General features: G+C 51.9%; 1 protein-coding gene across 3 annotated transcripts in view; it reads left to right on the top strand.

Moving 5' to 3' along the window:
• The window catches only part of alms1 (ALMS1 centrosome and basal body associated protein), a 102,013-nt gene extending 80,858 nt beyond the window's left edge, over nucleotides 1–21,155 (top strand). For all 3 annotated transcript variants that reach the window (XM_067978660.1, XM_067978597.1, XM_067978635.1), the window contains 6 exons: nucleotides 1,642–1,917; nucleotides 3,107–3,360; nucleotides 7,618–7,798; nucleotides 11,588–11,648; nucleotides 14,398–14,497; nucleotides 21,015–21,155. In XM_067978660.1, coding sequence (XP_067834761.1) covers nucleotides 1,642–1,917; nucleotides 3,107–3,360; nucleotides 7,618–7,798; nucleotides 11,588–11,648; nucleotides 14,398–14,497; nucleotides 21,015–21,059 — 917 coding nt within the window. In that variant the 3' untranslated portion in view covers nucleotides 21,060–21,155. The remainder of the gene's footprint in view (nucleotides 1–1,641; nucleotides 1,918–3,106; nucleotides 3,361–7,617; nucleotides 7,799–11,587; nucleotides 11,649–14,397; nucleotides 14,498–21,014) is intronic.
• Nucleotides 21,156–22,307: the final 1,152 nt, after the last annotated feature.

Here is a 22,307-nt window from a genome sequence, read left to right as displayed (position 1 = left end):
CTCGCCGCGTCCCTCGATCCCCCCCCCCCTCGCCGCGTCCCTCGATCCCCCCCCCTCGCCGCGTCCCTCGATCCCCCCCCCTCGCCGCGTCCCTCGATCCCCCCCCCCTCGCCGCGTCCCTCGATCCCCCCCCCCTCGCCGCGTCCCTCGATCCCCCCCCCTCGCCGCGTCCCTCGATCCCCCCCCCCCTCGCCGCGTCCCTCGATCCCCCCCCCTCGCCGCGTCCCTCGATCCCCCCCCCTCGCCGCGTCCATCGATCCCCCCCCCTCGCCGCGTCCCTCGATCCCCCCCCCTCGCCGCGTCCCTCGATCCCCCCCCCCTCGCCGCGTCCCTCGATCCCCTCCCCTCGCCGCGTCCCTCGATCCCCTCCCCTCGCCGCGTCCCTCGATCCCCTCCCCTCGCCGCGTCCCTCGATCTCCCCTCCCCTCGCCGCGTCCCTCGATCCCCCCCCCCTCGCCGCGTCCCTCGATCCCCCCCCCTCGCCGCGTCCCTCGATCCCCCCCCTCGCCGCGTCCGTCGATCCCCCCCCCTCGCCGCGTCCCTCGATCCCCCCCCCTCGCCGCGTCCCTCGATCCCCCCCCCTCGCCGCGTCCCTCGATCCCCCCCCCTCGCCGCGTCCCTCGATCCCCCCCCCTCGCCGCGTCCCTCGATCCCCCCCCCTCGCCGCGTCCCTCGATCCCCCCCCCTCGCCGCGTCCCTCGATCCCCCCCCCTCGCCGCGTCCCTCGATCCCCCCCCCTCGCCGCGTCCCTCGATCCCCCCCCCTCGCCGCGTCCCTCGATCCCCCCCCCTCGCCGCGTCCCTCGATCCCCCCCCCTCGCCGCGTCCCTCGATCCCCCCCCCTCGCCGCGTCCCTCGATCCCCCCCCCTCGCCGCGTCCCTCGATCCCCCCCCCCTCGCCGCGTCCCTCGATCCCCCCCCCTCGCCGCGTCCCTCGATCCCCCCCCCTCGCCGCGTCCCTCGATCCCCCCCCTCGCCGCGTCCCTCGATCCCCCCCCTCGCCGCGTCCCTCGATCCCCCCCCCTCGCCGCGTCCCTCGATCCCCCCCCCTCGCCGCGTCCCTCGATCCCCCCCCCTCGCCGCGTCCCTCGATCCCCCCCCTAGCCGCGTCCCTCGATCCCCCCCCTCCGCGTCCCTCGATCCCCCCCCTCGCCCGTCCCTCGATCCCCCCCCCTCGCCGCGTCCCTCGATCCCCCCCCTCGCCCGTCCCTCGATCCCCCCCCCCTCGCCGCGTCCCTCGATCCCCCCCCTCGCCGCGTCCCTCGATCCCCCCCCTCGCCGCGTCCCTCGATCCCCCCCCTCGCCGCGTCCCTCGATCCCCCCCCCTCGCCGCGTCCCTCGATCCCCCCCCCTCGCCGCGTCCCTCGATCCCCCCCCTCGCCGCGCCCCTCGATCCCCCCCCTCCAGAAACAGTAACGGTCCCTTCACATTCACACTCTCTGCTTCAGCATCCTTCCCTGGTAACTTATTGCACAACTCGGTTCCCCTTTGGGAACAGTTCCCACCCAGACTTGCCTTCATACTCCTGACTCTTGTTCTGTCCCATGTTAGTCGCTGCATGATGACCACAGTTGTGTCGAGACAGACTAGCCCCCGCCCACCTGGGTTGGTTGTGACGGTCCTGGTTTGTGTCTTGCATCAGGAACTCCGGAGATTGTCCCAAGCACTACAAGGAGACAGACCCGCGACGTGGGTGTGACCTTCCCTTCACCGGATTCCGACACGCTCCTGCGGCGGTCCGGTGCCTCGGCCCCGGGCAAGTATCGTAACCGCTCGGCCTCTCCCACCGGCCGCTTCTCCTCGGGCCAAGTCACCTCAGAGAAGCAGGCAGCCACCGGGGCCAAGGACAGGAGGAAGAAAGGCAGCTCGCACAGTGAGAGGAGGCCCAGTAAAGGGAGCAGGGCACCAGCTGGTCCAGGTGAGTAATAATTACATCGGGCCAGGAGTCGGCCACTCGGCCCATCGCCGCTAGTGTGACCGCGATCGATAGGTTTTTGTTGGGTAAGGTGATAAGGAGCAAAGATGGGTAAACGGCGTTGAACAGATCAGCCATGATCTGATAGAATGGCGCAATAGGCTTGAGGGGCCGAATGGCCTAATGCACCTACCGCCATGGCAACTCTTTATCTCTTTAATCCCAGTACCCCTGCTCTCTCTCCAAATTCCCCAATCCCCTTACTCTCCATGTAAATCTATTTCTCTTTTAACAATGCTGATTAATTTTACATCTTTGCTTACCTGGACCCCACTTTCTCACATGCCCTTTATTTGAATTTTTAGTTCTGATTCTGAGATTCTGCCCAAGGATTATACAGCTGTGCTTTGATGTCGGGTTTGGGGGGATTATACAGCTGTGATTTGATGACGGTTTTGGGGGGGATTGTACAGCTGTGCTTTGATGGGTTTGGGGGGATTGTACAGCTGTGCTTTGATGGGTTTGGGGGGATTGTACAGCTGTGCTTTGATGGGTTTGGGGGGATTGTACTGCTGTGCTTTGATGTCGGGTTTGGGGGGATTGTACAGCTGTGCTTTGATGTCGGGTTTGGGGGATTGTACAGCTGTGCTTTGATGGGTTTGGGGGATTGTACAGCTGTGCTTTGATGTCGGGTTTGGGGGATTGTACAGCTGTGCTTTGATGTCGGGTTTGGGGGATTGTACAGCTGTGTTTTGATGAGTTTGGGGGGATTGTACAGCTGTGCTTTGATGCGTTTGGGGGGATTGTACAGCTGTGCTTTGATGACGGGTTTGGGGGGATTGTACAGCTGTGCTTTGATGCGTTTGGGGGGATTGTACAGCTGTGCTTTGATGACGGGTTTGGGGGGATTGTACAGCTGTGCTTTGATGCGTTTGGGGGGATTGTACAGCTGTGCTTTGATGACGGGTTTGGGGGGATTGTACAGCTGTGCTTTGATGCGTTTGGGGGGATTGTACAGCTGTGCTTTGATGTCGGGTTTGGGGGATTGTACAGCTGTGCTTTGATGTCGGGTTTGGGGGATTATACAGTTTTGCTCTGATGGGTTTGTGGGATTGTACAGCTGTGCATTGATGACGGTCTGTGCAAGAGGTGTTAAAGATTAACCTGTGTTTATTTTTATTTACCTCTCCAGCGATTGCCTGGTTCGTTCCCGCCAACGAGCTGAAGTCTGACTCGAGGAAGGAAAATGCGCTGGGGCCTCGCCACAGCCCTGTCCCACCCCGCTTCCAATCATTGCTGGCCACCAAACCCTGGAGAGAGCCCCTACAGGAGAAGTACCTGCAGGAGCAGTGGGTCGGAGACAGGGGGAGAAGCTGGAGCCAGGCCCCTGCGAGGGACGACCTCACTGTGAAAACCCCATCCCCGTTAATACGCCTCACCTTAAACGTAAGGAACCAGCGGGACTTGGCAGGAACGGTCCTGAAATACAGCCGGAGCAAACACTCACAGCTCCTTAGAGACCACACCTGGAGTACTGTGTACAGTTTTGGTCTCCTTACCTAAGGAAGGATGTACTTGCCTTAGAGGCATTGCAACGAAAGGTCACTAGATTGATTCCTGGGATGAGAGGGTTGTCCTATGAGGAGAGATTGAGTAGAATGGGCCTATACTCTCTGGAGTTTAGAAGAATGGGAGGTGATCTCATTGAAATGTATAAAATTCTTAGAGAGCTTGACAGGGTAGGTGCTGAGAGGCTGTTTCCCCTGGCTGGAGAGTCTAGAACCAGAGGTCACAGTCTCAGGATAAGGGGTCGAACATTTAAGACTGAGATGAGGAGGAATTTCTTCACTCAGAGGGTTGTGAATCTTTGGAATTCTCTACCCCAGAGGGCTGTGGATGCTCAGTCGTTGAATATATTCAAGGCTGAGATCGATAGATTTCTAAGGGAATCAAGGATATGGGGATCGGGCGGGAAAGTGGAGTTGAGGTCGAAGGTCAGCCACGATCTGATTGAATGGAGGAGCAGGCTCGAGGGGTGGTATGGCCTCCTCCTGCTCCTATTTCCTATGTTCTTAAGTAAAGTTCCACATGTGAGGCTTTCAGGGAAGACTAGCGCTCCGGTAACCAATGACTGGTTAGCTTGGTGGATTGACAGTAATTGGTGGTGATGATGGGGAAAGCTGTGACTGGAGGAGCTCACCGGTCTGGTCTGGCTGTCTCCCTGTTGATGTTCGTTTATAAGAGGATGGGAGTGTAGGAATTTTAATGCTTTACTCTTTAGGGTACGAGAGGCTGAAATACTTTCCTAAATAATTGTTTTTGTTGACATTATGACACATAAAAACATAAGAGTTAGGAGCAGGAGTAGGTCATTTGGCCCTTCGAGCCTGCTCCGCCATTCAATGGGATCATGGCTGATCTGATTCTGGCCTCAACTCCACTTTCACGCCTGTTCCCCATATCCTTTAACTCCCTTGCTGATCAAAAATTTGTCCAACTCAGCCTTGAATATATTCAATTGCTCAGCCTCTTTGGGGCAAAGAATTCCAAAGGTTCACAACCCTCTGAGAGAAGGAATTTCTCCTCATCTCCATCTTAAATACGTGACCCCTTATTCTGAGACTATGCCCCCTAGTTTTAGATTCCCCCATGAGGGGTAACATCCTCTTGGCATCTACCCTATCGAGTCCCCTCAGAATCTTATATGTTTCAATAAGATCTGGGCCAAAGGCAGGTATATGGAGCTAGATCACAGATCAGCCATGATCTTATCAAATGGCGGAGCAGGCACGAGGGGCTGAATGGCCTACTCCTGTTCCTATGTTCCTATGTCCTATGTTCCTAAGATCTTCTCTCATTCTTCTAAACTCCAATGAGTATAGACCCCCAACCTGTTCAATCTTTCCTCATAAGACAACCCTTCCATACCCAGAATCAACCTCTGAACTGCCTCCAATGCAAGTATATCTTTCCTTAAATAGGGGCACCAGAACTGTATGCAGTACTCCAGGTGTGGTCTCACCAGCACCCTGTATAGTTTTTTTAAATTCGTCCGTGGGATGTGGGCGTCGCTGGCGAGGCCGGCATTTATTGCCCATCCCTAATTGCCCTTGAGAAGGTGGTGGTGAGCCGCCTTCTTGAACCACTGTAGTCCGTGTGGTGAAGGTTCTCCCACAGTGCTGTTAGAAAGGGAGTTCCAGGATTTTGACCCAGCGATGATGAAGGAACGGCGATATATTTCCAAGTCGGGATGGTGTGTGACTTGGAGGGGAACGTGCAGGTGGTGTTGTTCCCATGTACCTGCTGCTCTTGTCCTTCTAGGTGGTAGAGGTCGCGGGTTTGGGAGGTGCTGTCGAAGAAGCCTTGGCGAGTTGCTGCAGTGCATCCTGTGGATGGTACACACTGCAGCCACAGTGCGTTGGTGGTGAAGGGAAGTGAATGTTTAGAGTGCCAATCAAGCAAGCTGCTATGTCCTGAATGGTGTCGAGTTTCTTGAGTGTTGTTGGAGTTGCACTCATCCAGGCAAGTGGAGAGTATTCCATCCCACTCCTGACTTGTGCCTTGTAGATGATGGAAAGGCTTTGGGGAGTCAGGAGGTGAATCACTCGCCGCAGAGTACCCAGCCTCTGACCTGCTAGTTGGAGCATGACTTCCCTGCTTTTATACTCCATCCCCCTAGAAATAAAGGCCAATATTCCATTTGCCTTCCGGATTACCTGCTGCACCTGTATGCTAACTTTTTGTATTTCATGTACGAGGACATCCAGATCCCTCTGTACCGCAGCATTTTGTAGTCTTTCTCCATTATATAATATTTTGTTTTTTTTTTATTCTTCCTCCCAAACTGGATGACTTCACATTTCCCCACGTTTTCCAGATAAAATTACCACGCAACCTTATCTAGGGAGTGCAACTCAGCAGCAAGGATGGTCTCTGCTTTCCTCTGAGAGATCGAGGGGTTAATGCTCTGTTGACATCTTCTTTGAACTGCTCCTGTGTCCTAGAATTCACTAATTGTTTTTATCTCTCTCTCTCTTTGCTGCTTCATAACCAGCTTGCTGGTGGTTCCCCCCCACCCAATTCTTTCTCATGGTTTGACAAAGAAAGCGGTCTTTGTTACGTTTCTATATCTTTAACCTCGTCCTTGGACGATACGGCTCACCTTGAACACTGCCCCGGCCTTGTAGCTTTACCAAGGCCCCCCCGACGCACCAAACATCACACAGTGTAAGCAAAAACCATCACGCACTCTGATTTCAGCCAAGTTGAACCAAATTCTGCCCTTTTACCGAGTGCGTGGCTTTATCCCTCTCTCGTTTCCCAGGCGAGTGGCGCGCTGACAGTTCCCGCTCCACAGGCCTTGCTTAGTCCTCTGGAAGACCAGGCACCAAAAAGGCTTTCAAAACCATTCTTTTAGTATTCTGTAAAAGCTGGTATTAAAAAGTCCATATTGAAATGTCCACAGTCCTTCACGAGTACAAATTTGCTGATGACACCCAGGTATTTGGCAGGTGACAGGAGTAAGGGACACTGAGTGGGTCCAGATTGTCCCACAGGCATTCATTCGATGGCCGGGAAGTGGTCGGTGGATTTTACTTTGGAACACAGATTTATACTCAATAAATGAGTGTCCATTGGTGAAGATGGAGAGGAAGGGATTTGTGTTTCACTGATTTTTGATATTTGACTGAAAGTCTCCAGTTAGTGAGAGCCCAGCATTGGAGAGACAGTGGGGGGAGATACGACTCCCCCCCCACCCCCCCCCCCCCAGAGCTGGTCTTGGGAGGCCCACTTCAGCTCACCAGAGGGTCGGGTGGTCTTGGTGATGGAGCGGATATGTGGTCGGAAGCTCAGCCCAGGACCCAGGAGCCTCCTGGTCAGTATGGCTCAGCACCAGGCCAAGCAGTGGATACAGCCACTCCCCACTCCCCTGCCTCCCCACTTCCAGGATGTTAGGTAATTCCTTCCTTATCCTTTTAACAGATTCGTAAAGCTAGAGACAGTAATATGTCTGAGAATTAACTTAATTTATTCTTGCTTCAAAACAATCATCATTTAACCATTTCATACAGAATAGTTCACATCTAGCTTCACGTTTCAAACCATCTGTGCAGCGAACTTCTAGAGGTAAATTGTGAGTGGCTTATCCAAGCCTATTCACATACCTGGCCTCGTCGGCAAAGCAAAGTTCCCTCCGAGTCAAATGTTGAATCTCTTTTTATACCATTTTGCTCTCTGGCCTAATTCCTGCTGGATTCAAACCCAGTTGTGACTCCCAGTTCCTCGATCGATAGGGGTGAGGGGCCTCATGTCTTTTTATACTGTTACTTCCTATCATTGCTTTTCCCGAGCGGTAGCTTTGTTGTACAATCCTTTGATGTATGCTCTATAGCAACCTATTGCCTTTTTATATTGTAGTAATCTCCTTTCTTAGACTCCCCCCTGCTGTGACCAAAAGCCTGTGTTTTAAAAGCCGATGTGCTTTAATCTTATCAACCCTTTTAGCTACACAATATCCACCTAGCTTATTTATTTAATAATCTACAGTGTCTATTCTTACAGTACAATGTCTTCAGCCCTGAAATGCATCCTTCTCCAATGTTATCAGCGTCATGGAGGGGAAAAGACAGGATATGTAAGCACAGTTTAAACATTACTGTAAAAAGATTGTTACACAGAGTATTTGTTTTATTTTGTTCACAGGAGGCCCTGCACATGAATAGACCAAGTTTTGTTTCCCACTCTCGGGAACGGGTGAGGCGTCTGGAGTTGCTCATGGAAGAGCGGAAGTTACAGAGTATCCTGCAGAGTGAGAGAGAGAGACTGTTCAACCAACCTGCGGAGAGAGGACCCAGGGACAAGAAGGGCTATAACTATGAGCCGGGTGAGCGCCAATGTAGGACATGGTTAATGGCAGCTAATTCAGCACAGCCCAGGGATAAAACCAGGAGCATCAAACTGGATCGAATCCCGAAAATCAAAATAGGATGTGTGGGTTCAGTTGAACTCATACCTGATCCAAGCATAGATTCCCAACGGACCCAAACCCCTTCCCATTCACTCACACTGTATAGAATCTCAATGGTCCAAACCCCTTTCCATTCACTCCCACTGTATAGATTCCCAACGGACCCAAACCCCATCCCATTCACTCACACTGTATAGAATCCCAATGGTCCAAACCCCTTCCCATTCACTCACACTGTATAGAATCCCAATGGTCCAAACCCCATCCCATTCACTCCCACTGTATAGAATCCCAATGGTCCAAACCCCTTCCCATTCACTCACACTGTATAGAATCCCAATGGTCCAAACCCCATCCCATTCACTCCCACTGTATAGAATCCCAATGGACCAAAGCTCTTCCCATTCACTCACACTGTATAGAATCCCAATGGACCAAAGCTCTTCCCATTCACTCCCACTGTATAGAATCCCAATGGTCCAAACCCCTTCCCATTCACTCACACTGTATAGAATCCCAATGGTCCAAACCCCATCCCATTCACTCCCACTGTATAGAATCCCAATGGTCCAAACCCCTTCCCATTCACTCCCACTGTATAGAATCCCAATGGTCCAAACCCCTTCCCATTCACTCACACTGTATAGAATCCCAATGGTCCAAACCCCATCCCATTCACTCACACTGTATAGAATCCCAATGGTCCAAACCCCTTCCCATTCACTCACACTGTATAGAATCCCAATGGTCCAAACCCCTTCCCATTCACTCACACTGTATAGAATCCCAATGGTCCAAACCCCATCCCATTCACTCACACTGTATAGAATCCCAATGGTCCAAACCCCATCCCATTCACTCCCACTGTATAGAATCCCAATGGTCCAAACCCCTTCCCATTCACTCACACTGTATAGAATCCCAATGGTCCAAACCCCATCCCATTCACTCCCACTGTATAGAATCCCAATGGTCCAAACCCCTTCCCATTCACTCACATTGTATAGAATCCCAATGGTCCAAACCCCATCCCATTCACTCCCACTGTATAGAATCCCAATGGTCCAAACCCCTTCCCATTCACTCCCACTGTATAGAATCCCAATGGTCCAAACCCCATCCCATTCACTCACACTGTATAGAATCCCAATGGTCCAAACCCCATCCCATTCACTCACACTGTATAGAATCTCAATGGTCCAAACCCCTTCCCATTCACTCACACTGTATAGAATCCCAATGGTCCAAACCCCATCCCATTCACTCACACTGTATAGAATCCCAACGGACCCAAACCCCATCCCATTCACTCACACTGTATAGAATCTCAATGGTCCAAACCCCTTCCCATTCACTCACACTGTATAGAATCTCAATGGTCCAAACCCCATCCCATTCACTCCCACTGTATAGAATCCCAATGGTCCAAACCCCATCCCATTCACTCCCACTGTATAGAATCCCAATGGTCCAAACCCCATCCCATTCACTCCCACTGTATAGAATCCCAATGGTCCAAACCCCATCCCATTCACTCACACTGTATAGAATCTCAATGGTCCAAACCCCTTCCCATTCACTCACACTGTATAGAATCTCAATGGTCCAAACCCCATCCCATTCACTCCCACTGTATAGAATCCCAATGGTCCAAACCCCATCCCATTCACTCCCACTGTATAGAATCTCAATGGTCCAAACCCCTTCCCATTCACTCCCACTGTATAGAATCCCAATGGTCCAAACCCCATCCCATTCACTCCCACTGTATAGAATCCCAATGGTCCAAACCCCATCCCATTCACTCCCACTGTATAGAATCTCAATGGTCCAAACCCCATCCCATTCACTCCCACTGTATAGAATCCCAATGGTCCAAACCCCATCCCATTCACTCCCACTGTATAGAATCCCAATGGTCCAAACCCCTTCCCATTCACTCCCACTGTATAGAATCTCAATGGTCCAAACCCCATCCCATTCACTCACACTGTATAGAATCTCAATGGTCCAAACCCCTTCCCATTCACTCACATTGTATAGAATCCCAATGGTCCAAACCCCATCCCATTCACTCACACTGTATAGAATCCCAATGGTCCAAACCCCTTTCCATTCACTCCCACTGTATAGAATCCCAATGGTCCAAACCCCATCCCATTCACTCACACTGTATAGAATCCCAATGGTCCAAACCCCTTTCCATTCACTCACACTGTATAGAATCCCAACGGACCCAAACCCCTTCCCATTCACTCCCACTGTATAGAATCCCAATGGTCCAAACCCCTTCCCATTCACTCCCACTGTATAGAATCTCAATGGTCCAAACCCCATCCCATTCACTCCCACTGTATAGAATCCCAACGGACCCAAACCCCTTCCCATTCACTCACACTGTATAGAATCCCAACGGACCCAAACCCCATCCCATTCACTCCCACTGTATAGAATCCCAATGGTCCAAACCCCTTCCCATTCACTCCCACTGTACAGAATCCCAACGGACCCAAACCCCTTCCCATTCACTCACACTGTATAGAATCCCAATGGACCAAAGCTCTTCCCATTCACTCCCACTGTATAGAATCCCAATGGTCCAAACCCCTTCCCATTCACTCACACTGTATAGAATCCCAATGGACCAAAGCTCTTCCCATTCACTCCCACTGTATAGAATCCCAATGGTCCAAACCCCTTCCCATTCACTCACACTGTATAGAATCCCAATGGTCCAAACCCCTTCCCATTCACTCCCACTGTATAGAATCCCAACGGACCCAAACCCCTTCCCATTCACTCACACTGTATAGAATCCCAATGGACCAAAGCTCTTCCCATTCACTCCCACTGTATAGAATCCCAATGGTCCAAACCCCTTCCCATTCACTCACACTGTATAGAATCTCAATGGACCAAAGCTCTTCCCATTCACTCACACTGTATAGAATCCCAACGGACCAAACCCCATCCCATTCACTCACACTGTATAGAATCTCAATGGACCAAAGCTCTTCCCATTCACTCACACTGCATAGAATCTCAATGGACCAAAGCTCTTCCCATTCACTCACACTGTATAGAATCTCAATGGACCAAAGCTCTTCCCATATACCCTGTGTGCCCCAACAACCCTCTGTTTCTGGCCCAAGTGGCTATACGTTGGATGTGACCCTGGATCATTAGTGCTTCAAGAATTCTCTGTGAGAAGCACCTTTATATTCTACATCAATCCCCCAGTCACTCTGACTGGGTACAGTAGTGTAGTGGTTACTGGGCTAATAATGCAGAGAACGTGAGTTCAAATCCCACCCATGGCAGTTTGAGAATTTGAATTTGGTTAAAAGAAATCTGGAAATAAAAATCTGGTCTCAGTAAAAGTGACCATGAAGCTGTCGGATTGTGGTTAAAACCCATCTGGTTCACTGATGCCCTTTAGGGAAGGAAACCTGCCGCCCTTACCCGGTCTGGGCCTATAGGTGACTCCAGTCCCCACACTCACATAGTCGACTCTTAACTGCCCTCTGAAGTGGACTAGTAAATCACTCAATTGTATTAAAGTTTCTCAGGACAACCAGGGACACCCAGCGACATGAAGAATAAAGGTTTCTGGATTGGGTGTGTTTTGTTGTGGTGTTTAAAAATTCTGACCAATACCTGAATACCTGCGGATCCAGAATCAGTTTCTTAATTTGTATTTTTCAGACGATTCCATTTTATTTAAGAAGAAAATTCCCAAAAAGGAAATGTTCGACAGATCAAAGCGGTGAGTGTTACTCCAGGTTGGCCTGTCAACGAGATCTTTCCTGGTCCTGTTGGTGGCAGCACACTTGGGAACGGACCACTCAAATGGTGTAACTCCTCTACACGTAGTATTCCCCCCCTCTTTCCCTGAAGGCTTTCCCCACAGCTAACGAGCAAACCAGAGGTCGTGAGTTCAAATCCCACCATGGCCAGTTGTGAGATTGCATTCAGTAAATCTGGTCATTTGTGGGCTGACACCAGATGATGACCATTGAAAGCTGCCGGATTGTCGTAAAAACCCAACTGGATCACTAATGTCCTCCGGGGAAGGGAACCTGCCGTCCTTACCCGGTCTGGGCTACACGTGGCTCCAGACCCCACACCGACGTGGTTGATTCTTAACTGCCCTCTGAAGTAGCCTATCAAGCCCATCAGTTGCAAAAACAGTCCCTATCGAGGAGAAGGCCCACCGCCATCTCATGGTGACTAGGGAGGGACAATAAACACAGCCTCACCGAGAACAAATGAGAAACAAAAGCTCACAACACTTACCGGGGATTGAACTTGGGGTCTTCTGGTTTAGGTGGCTCGGTCCCCACACTGGGCAGAGAATCAACTCCCTGAGTTATGTGGAGAGCTGTTTTCCTGTTACAAGGAAATCTAAATTCACTGTGCTCCCTCACACCGTGTCCTGTTCCTTGGCCCAGTGCACCAGCAGTTACCTGCTTCAGGTACCGGAGGGTGTGCGAGGGGATCCTGCACGCTCTCCCACCACCCCACTTTTCCCTCGGTGTCTCACCATGTCTCCCTCCCCTCCTTCAGTGTCCATGTGTCCCTTTGCTCCATATTACACTTCCAGGTCCTCCCCGCCCCCAGCCGTCTCACCATCCAGCATTACATGGTGGGTAGCTAGGGGAAGGGGAAAACCTGAACAAATGGTGTCAGCCATGGCTCAGCGGGCAGCACACTCCTCTCTGAGTCAGGAGGTCGTGGGTTCAAGTCCCACTCCAGAGACTTGAGTCCAGAATCCAGTCTGACGCTCCCAGCGTAATACTGAGGGAGTGCTGCACTGTCAGAGGTACCGTCTTTCAGATGGGACATAAAACCGAGGCTCTGTCTGCTCTCTCAGGTGGATGTAAAAGATCCCATGGCCACTATTGAAAGAAGAGCAGGGGAGTTACAGAGGAATTGCTAGAGGAGAAAAGTCCATCTAGGTCTCCATCTACTATCCTGGTGGTCACGTGATCCAGTGATAATGGAATTGTTGACTAATCAGAGCAATCAATCTCCATTAATTAATCTATCACAGACCCAGACATGAGATGTGGAAAACCCCAGAGGTGGAGGGCTTTGGGTCCAAAGTCACCTGTTCCTCCCGAGCCTGTCACACTCACCACGTGTCATATCTCAAATTACTCACATACTGCATCTCAGAACATTGGCCCAGAATTTGCAGCCAAAATAACGCTGAGTTTAACGGCACTCACCGTTATTAATGTGTAAATCATCCAGCAACTTGTGGTGAGGAAGAGATACCCCGTGAATCGTGAATTGCTGGTCGATTTGCGCTGCTCTGCCGTTAGCCTCGAAAAACGGCCGCTCGCCCTCAACCGCCCCGTTATTTTTAAGAATTTGTTGGATTTGCACGATGACCTCACCGCAGAATGTTAGAGCTTGTACTTAACAGCGTAACCAGCCTTTTAACGATGTGATAATTATTAATGCAATGCCACTCAATCTCTCTGGCCCAGGAAAGGAACTGTTGAATCTCAGGTAGTCAATTCTTCTTAGAGATTTAAAACATTTTATATATTTTCCTTTTCTGACTCTTTTTCTCTCTCTCTCTCTCTCCTAATCCCATGTTTCTTTCCCTCTCTTTATTTCTCTCTCTCTACTTGATTTGACTCTAATTCGCCATCGTTGCTTTGCGTCCTTCTCAATCCTTAAATCCCACTGGTTAAGGAGGTAGACTATTGGTCCCACCGTTCACCGAGGTCCCAGAGGCCTCGCTGCCCCGCTATCAGCTCGCACGTCCAGCAAGTTACAAAGAGAAGAAGAATTCTGAGCTGACCGTTGCTGGAGAGAGTCTGTCTAACGGGCATGCCTCGAGATGCCCCACTCCAGCAAATTCTGGCCCGTTATTTTCTGAAGGAAATCGATCTAATTTGCATTACAATGAATCAATACTATCTGCCTTCACCATCTCCCTGGGGAGAGGAGCCTGTTTCATAGATTGGCTACTTGCTCGCTGAAATGTTTGTTCAGTTTTGAGATTACCCCCCCCCTCCAAGCGCAGGCCATGTCCTGTGGTTCTGGACAAGGTGAAACAGCTCATCCAGGTCTACATTATCCACTCCCTTTAAAATCCCCAAAACAGCAATGCTCGAGTTCTCCCAGTGTCCTGGCCAACGCTCCTCCCTCAACCAGTTATTCATCTTATTTGCTGTTTGTGGGATCTTGCTGTGCACAAATTGGCTGCCACGTTTGTCTACTTAACAACTGGGACTACCCTTCACAAGTAATCCATTGGCTGTGGGACGTCCTGAGGCTGTGATAAGGCACTAATCAATGCAGGTTCCTTCTTTGATTAGAACACATGAAATGACTGATGTAGAAGACAGTCCTGGAGGGAGAGGGTCGGATGGCAGTGTGTGTCAGCTCCACTATTTACCCCATCATTGTGCAGACTGTGGCAGTCACTCAGCTGTACAAGAGACAGGAGGAGACATGGTCTGAGGTCCCACTGAGGTCTTTTATTTGTCCTGTTGCAGGCTGTACGAGCAGCTCCCTGAGGTGGCCAGGAGGAGAGAGGAGGAGAAACGCAAAGCAGAGTACCAGACCTACAGACTGAAGGCTCAGCTCTACAAGAAGGTGGGCCTCATTCACCAGCCCCAGCACCGAGCCCCTCAATCACAGTCCTCTAGAATCACTGCCCATTACAGCCCCAACATCTTGATATATATTAATGACTTGGACTTGGGTGTACAGGGCACAATTTCAAAATTTGCAGATGACATGAAACTTGGAAAGGTAGTAAACAGTGAGGAGGATAGTGATAGACTTCAAGAGGATATAGACAGGCTGGTGGCATGGGCGGACACGTGGCAGATGAAATTTAATGCAGAAAAATGCGAAGTGATACATTTTGGTAGGAAGAACAAGGAGAGGCAATATAAACTAGAGGACACAATTCTAAAAGGGGTACAGGAACAGAGAGATCTGGGGGTATATGTGCACAAATTGTTGAAGGTGGCAGGGCAGGTTGAGAAAGCGGTTAAAAAAGCATACGGGATCCTGGACTTTATAAATAGAGGCATACTCCGGACCCCATGAAATCTCATGGTATCAGGTCAAACATGGACAAGGAAACTTCCTGCTGATTACCACCTACCGCCCTCCCTCAGCTGATGAATCAGTCCTCCTCCATGCTGAGCACCACTTGGAGGAAGCACTGAGGGTAGCAAGGGCACAAAATGTACTCTGGGTGCGGGACTTCAATGTCCGTCACCAAGAGTGGCTCAGTAGCACCACTACTGACCGAGCTGGCCGAGTCTTGAAGGACATAACTGCCAGACTGAGCCTGCAGCAGGTGGTGAGCGATCCAACACGAGGGAAAAACCTACTTGACCTCGTCCTCACCAATCTCCCTGTCACAGATGCACCTGTCCATGATAGTATTGGTAGGAGTGACCACCGCACAGTCCTTGTGGAGACGAAGTCCCATCTTCGCACTGAGGACACCATCCAATGTGTTGTGTGGCACTACCACCGTGCTAAATGGGATAGATTCAGAACAGATCTAGCAGCTCAAAACTGGGCATCCATGAGGCACTGTGGGCCATCAGCAGCAGCAGAATTGTATTCCAGCACAATCTGTAACCTCATGGCCTGGCATATTCCTCACTCTACCATTACCAACAAGCCAGGTGATCAACCCTGGTTCAATGAGGAGTGTAGAAGAGCATGCCAGGAGCAGCACCAGGCGCACCTAAAAATGAGGTGCCAACCTGGTGAAGCTACAACACAGGACTACATGCATGCTAAACAGCGGAAGCAACATGCTATAGACAGAGCTAAGCGATTCCACAACCAACGGATCAGATCAAAGCTCTGCAGTCCTGCCACATCCAGTCGTGAATGGTGGTGGACAATTAAACAACTAATGGGAGGAGGAGGCTCTGTAAACATCCCATCCTCAATGATGGCAGAGTCCAGCACGTGAATTAGGAACGTAGGAACAGGAGTAGGCCATTCAGCCCCTCGTGCCTGCTCCGCCATTCGATAAGATCATGGCTGATCTGTGATCTATCGCCATATACCTGCTTTTGGCCCATATCCCTTAATACCTTTGATTGCCTAAAAGCTATCTATCTCAGATTTAAATTTAGCAATTGAGCTAGTATCAATTGCCGTTTGCGGAAGAGAGTTCCAAACTTCTACCACCCTTCAAAAGACAAGGCTGAAGCGTTTGCAACCATCTTCAGCCAGAAGTGCCGAGTGGATGATCCATCTCGGCCTCCTCCCGATATCCACACCATCACAGAAGCCAGTCTTCAGCCAATTCGATTCACTCCACGTGATATCAAGAAACGGCTGAGTGCACTGGATACAGCAAAGGCTATGGGCCCCGACAACATCCCAGCTGTAGAGCTGAAGACTTGTGCTCCAGAACGAGCCGCGCCTCTAGCCAAGCTGTTCCAGTACAGCAACAACACTGGCATCTACCCGACAATGTGGAAAATTGCCCAGGTACGTCCTGTCCACAAAAAGCAGGATAAATCCAGTCCGGCCAATTACTGCCCCATCAGCCTACTCTCAATCATCAGCAAAGTGATGGAAGGTGTTGTCGACAGTGCTATCAAGCGGCACTTACTCACCAATAACCTGCTCACCGATGCTCAGTTTGGGTTCCGTCAGGACCACTCGGCTCCAGACCTCATTACAGCCTTGGTCCAAACATGGACAAAAGAGCTGAATTTCAGAGGTGAGGTGAGAGTGACTGCCCTTGACATCAAGGCAGCATTTGACCAAGTGTGGCACCAAGGAGCCCGAGTAAAATTGAAGTCAATGGGAATCGGGGGGGAAAACTCTCCAGTGGCTGGAGTCATACCTAGCACAAAGGAAGATGGTAGTGGTTGTTGGAGGCCAATCATCTCAGCCCCAGGACATTGCTGCAGGAGTTCCTCAGGGCAGTGTCCTAGGCCCAACCATCTTCAGCTGCTTCATCAATGACCTTCCCTTCATCATAAGGTCAGAAATGGGGATGTTCACTGATGATTGTGCAATGTTCAGTTCCATTCGCAACCCCTCAGATAATGAAGCAGTCCGAGCCCGCATGCAGCAAGACCTGGACAACACCCAGGCTTGGGCTGATAAGTGGCAAGTGATATTCGCACCAGATAAGTGCCAGGCAATGATCATCTCCAACAAGAGAGAGTCTAACCACCTCCCCTTGACATTCAACGGCATTACCATCGCCGAATCCCCCACCATCAACATCCTGGGGGGTCACCATTGACCAGAAACTTAACTGGACCAGCCATATATATACTGTCGCTACAAGAGCAGGTCAGAGGCTGGGTATTCTGTGGCGAGTGACTCACCTCCTGACTCCCCAACGCCTTTCCACCATCCACAAGGCACAAGTCAGGAGTGTGATGGAATACTCTCCACTTGCCTGGATGAGTGCAGCTCCAACAACACTTAAGAAGCTCGACACCATCCAAGATAAAGCAGCCCGCTTGATTGGCACCCCACCCACCACCCTAAACATTCACTCCCTTCACCACCGGCGCACAGTGGCTGCAGTGTGTACCATCCACAGGATGCACTGCAGCAACTCGCCAAGGCTTCTTTGACGGCACCTCCCAAACCCGCGACCTCTACCACCTAGAAGGACAAGGGCAGCAGGCGCATGGGAACACCACCACCTGCACGTTCCCCTCCAAGTCACACACCATCCCGACTTGGAAATATATCGCCGTTCCTTCATCGTCGCTGGGTCAAAATCCTGGAACTCCCTTCCTAACAGCACTGTGGGAGAACCTTCACCACACGGACTGCAGCAGTTCAAGAAGGCGGCTCACCACCACCTTCTCAAGGGCAAATAGGGATGGGCAATAAATGCCGGCCTCGCCAGCGAAGCCCACATCCCATGAACGAATAAAAAAAAAGTATGAAAGTCATGATGAACTTTTATAAAATACTGGTTCGGCCACAACTGGAGTATTGTGTCCAGTTCTGGGCACCGCACTTTAGGAAAGATGTGAAGGCCTTAGAGAGGGTGCAGAAGAGATTTACTAGAATGATTCCAGGGATGAGAGACTTTAGTTACGTGGATAGACTGGAGAATGGGGTTGTTCTCCTTGAAAAAGAGAAGATTGGGAGGAGATTTGATCGAGGTATTCAAAATCATGAAGAGTCTGGACAGAGTCAATAGAGAGAAACTGTTCCCATTGGTGGAAGGGTCAAGAACCAGGGGACAGAGATTTAAGGTGATAGGCAAAAGAACCAAAGGAGAAACTTTTTTACACAGCGAGTGGTTGTGATCTGGAATGCACTGCCCGAGGGGGTGGTGGAGGCAGATTCAATCATGGCCTTCAAAAGGGAACTGGATAAGTACTTGAAAGGAAAAAATTTGCAGGGCTTCAGGGATAGGGTGGGGGAGTGCAACTGGCTGGATTGCTCTTGCACAGAGCCGGCACAGACTCGATGGGCTGAATGGCCTCCTCCTGTGCTCTAACCTTTCTATGATTCCATAACATCGAGCCCCTCAATCACAGTCCTCTAGAATTACTGCCCATTACAGTCCCGACCCTTTCAATACTCAGGAATTGGGAAAGTGGGAACGATATCCGTGAATGTCACTGCTCAGCCTTGCACTGGGTGTGAGTGCAAGAGTGAGCAAGTGTATATGAATGTACATGGGTGTGTTTGTTTATATGAATGTACAGTGTATGTGTAGCATGAGTATGAATGAGTGTGTGTTTAGTGTGGATGAGAGTGAGTGTGTGTGTGTTTGAGAGAGATGGTCAGAGGCTGGTGTATGTGTCTGTAGGGCTGTAGTTCCTGCATTACCTCTGCATTGAGGAGGATGGTGCTGTGGCGGTGCGGGGTCTGTGGCGGTGCGGGGTCGGTCCCGGGGGTCTGTGGCGGTCCCGGGGGTCTGTGGCGGTCCCGGGGGTCTGTGGCGGTCCCGGGGGTCTGTGGCGGTCCCGGGGGTCTGTGGCGGTCCCGGGGGTCTGTGGCGGTGCCGGGGGTCTGTGGCGGTCCCGGGGGTCTGTGGCGGTCCCGGGGGTCTGTGGCGGTCCCGGGGGTCTGTGGCGGTCCCGGGGGTCTGTGGCGGTCCCGGGGGTCTGTGGCGGTCCCGGGGGTCTGTGGCGGTGCCGGGGGTCTGTGGCGGTGCCGGGGGTCTGTGGCGGTGCCGGGGGTCTGTGGCGGTGCCGGGGGTCTGTGGCGGTGCCGGGGGTCTGTGGCGGTGCCGGGGGTCTGTGGCGGTGCCGGGGGTCTGTGGCGGTGCCGGGGGTCTGTGGCGGTCCCGGGGGTCTGTGGCGGTCCCGGGGGTCTGTGGCGGTCCCGGGGGTCTGTGGCGGTGCCGGGGGTCTGTGGCGGTGCCGGGGGTCTGTGGCGGTGCCGGGGGTCTGTGGCGGTGCCGGGGGTCTGTGGCGGTGCCGGGGGTCTGTGGCGGTGCCGGGGGTCTGTGGCGGTCCCGGGGGTCTGTGGCGGTCCCGGGGGTCTGTGGCGGTCCCGGGGGTCTGTGGCGGTCCCGGGGGTCTGTGGCGGTCCCGGGGGTCTGTGGCGGTCCCGGGGGTCTGTGGCGGTCCCGGGGGTCTGTGGCGGTGCCGGGGGTCTGTGGCGGTGCCGGGGGTCTGTGGCGGTGCCGGGGGTCTGTGGCGGTGCCGGGGGTCTGTGGCGGTGCCGGGGGTCTGTGGCGGTGCCGGGGGTCTGTGGCGGTGCCGGGGGTCTGTGGCGGTGCCGGGGGTCTGTGGCGGTCCCGGGGGTCTGTGGCGGTCCCGGGGGTCTGTGGCGGTCCCGGGGGTCTGTGGCGGTCCCGGGGGTCTGTGGCGGTCCCGGGGGTCTGTGGCGGTCCCGGGGGTCTGTGGCGGTGCCGGGGGTCTGTGGCGGTGCCGGGGGTCTGTGGCGGTGCCGGGGGTCTGTGGCGGTGCCGGGGGTCTGTGGCGGTGCCGGGGGTCTGTGGCGGTGCCGGGGGTCTGTGGCGGTGCCGGGGGTCTGTGGCGGTGCCGGGGGTCTGTGGCGGTCCCGGGGGTCTGTGGCGGTCCCGGGGGTCTGTGGCGGTCCCGGGGGTCTGTGGCGGTCCCGGGGGTCTGTGGCGGTCCCGGGGGCTGAGTTCAAATCCCACCAGGACAATGGTGTGGAGACTGAATTCAGTAAATCTGGTAATTTGTGGCTGGCACCAGAATATCCAGATTGTTGTAAAAGCCGACCTGGGAAGGGAACCGTTACCCGGTCTAACCTACAAGTGATTCCAGTCCCTCTGAATGGCCGAACTGGTCACTCAGTTCTACAAACACAGTTTCTAAGTCCAACCACTGTCCTCTCGGGACAGTAAGGAATGGTCAACCAATGAGCATTGCCCAAAACCCGAGAGTACGTTAGAGAGACGAGTGCCCAGAGATACCAGCTGTGCTCCACTTCTCACATGGGAGACATCCAACCCATGACCCAACTCAGCTGGGAATCACGGGACTGTCTGCTTTTCCCAGATTTCATCCCCTCCTGTACCGTCACTCGACCTGGAGCACATCGCCACATCTGACCAGGAGAGTGAGTGAGGAGATAGTTACCCCATCACTGTGCTCAGTCCGCGAGAGGGACAGACCTGTACCCCAGTTATACAGTGACAGACCTGTAACCCCCAGTGCTGTACCCCAGTTATACAGTGACAGACCTGTAACCCCCAGTACTGTAGCCCAGTGTTACACAGTGATAGACCTGTACCCACCAGTACTGTACCCCAGTGTTACACAGTGATAGACCTGTACCCACCAGTACTGTACCCCAGTGTTACACAGTGATAGACCTGTACCCACCAGTACTGTACCCCAGTGTTACACAGTGATAGACCTGTACCCACCAGTACTGTACCCCAGTGTTACACAGTGATAGACCTGTACCCACCAGTACTGTACCCCAGTGTTACACAGTGATAGACCTGCACTCACCAGTACTGTACCCCAGCTCTCTCCAGGCACAATCCAGTTTGTTAGAACAGAATCGGGGATTGTATTGCTGTCTGTTCTTGGGGCATTTCACAATTCAAAAGGACATTGAAGGAACCGTCCGTGAGCTGAAATGCGGGGAGGGGGCTGCGTTGTCTCTCGTCCTCTATCACTCCTCTAATGCTCCTTTCTTCTCTCTGCCACTTTAGAAAATCACGAACCATGTACTGGGTAGGAAGGTGTCCTGGCAGTGAAGCAGCCTGAGCGACAGTCACTGCACCAAATGTCTCAGCTCTCAGGATCCTTACTCTGGAACCCACTGGAATGTAAATAAAGCTTTATTTAATAAACACTGGCTTGTCACTCTGTCCCGCCCACAGTCCTGGGTTTACGAGGGATATCGAAGACAACACTAAAAGGTTTGACAAGTATATGAAGAGAGAGAGGGGGGGGCTGAGATTAATGTGAGCCCCTTCATGACAGACACAGGTGATAATGGAAATAAATGGCAGATTTACTAAATAATGACTTTGTATTGGTGTTCACAGCAGAGGATGAGGATAAAATACCAGAGATACAAGAAAATAAAGTAAGGGGAGGAACTTACTAGATTTAATATAAGTAAAATAATGGTAATGGAGAAAATAATGTGACTGAAGATTGACAAATCTCCAGGATATGATAGGTGAGGAAATCACAGCTGCTTTAATCATGATCTTCCAAAATACTCTTGATTCAGGAATTGTCCCCTTGGATTGGAAAATTGCTAATGTTTAAGGCGGCTGGGAATGAGAAATCACAAAATTAGCTTATTAGCCTAATGTCAGTTGTGGGAAGTTACTGGACTCTGTTAAGGTCAGAGCATGTGGACTCAGGGGACAAGTAGCAGAATGGATAGCAAGCTGGCAACAAAACAGAAAACAGAGAGTAGGGGTTAAAGGTAGTTACTCAGACTGGCAAAAGATGGGAAGTGGTGTTCCACAGGGATCGGTGCTGGGACCACTGTTGTTCACCATTTATATAAACGATTTGGACTCAGGAATCAGAAGTACAATTTCAAAATTTGCAAACAACACCAAATTGGTGTGTATAGTTAATACCGAGGAGGACTGCGACAAAATACAGGAAGACATCAATAAACTTACAGAATGGGTGTGTAATTGGCAAATAAATTTCAATATATATAAGTGTGAGGTGGTGCATTTTGGTGGGAAGAATAAGGAGGCCACATACTGATTGGATAATAAGAGTCCAAATGGGGTGGAGGAGCAGAGGGATCTGGGGTACAGATACACAAATCACTTAAAGTAGCGACGCAGGTTAACAAGGGCATAAAAAAAGCAAACCAAGCACTGGGGTTCATTTCTAGAGGGATAGAATTGAAAAACAGGGAAGTTATGTTAAACTTGTATAGAACCTTGGTTAGACCACACTTGAAGTATTGTGAACAGTTCTGGTCTCCATATTATAGAAAGGATATAGAAGCACTGGAGAAGGTGCAA

Source organism: Heptranchias perlo, chromosome 1, assembly GCF_035084215.1.
Source record: "Heptranchias perlo isolate sHepPer1 chromosome 1, sHepPer1.hap1, whole genome shotgun sequence".
NCBI classification, from domain to species: domain Eukaryota; kingdom Metazoa; phylum Chordata; class Chondrichthyes; order Hexanchiformes; family Hexanchidae; genus Heptranchias; species Heptranchias perlo.
Note: the sequence above shows the minus strand (reverse complement) of the source record. Positions and strands in the feature narration are given on the sequence as shown.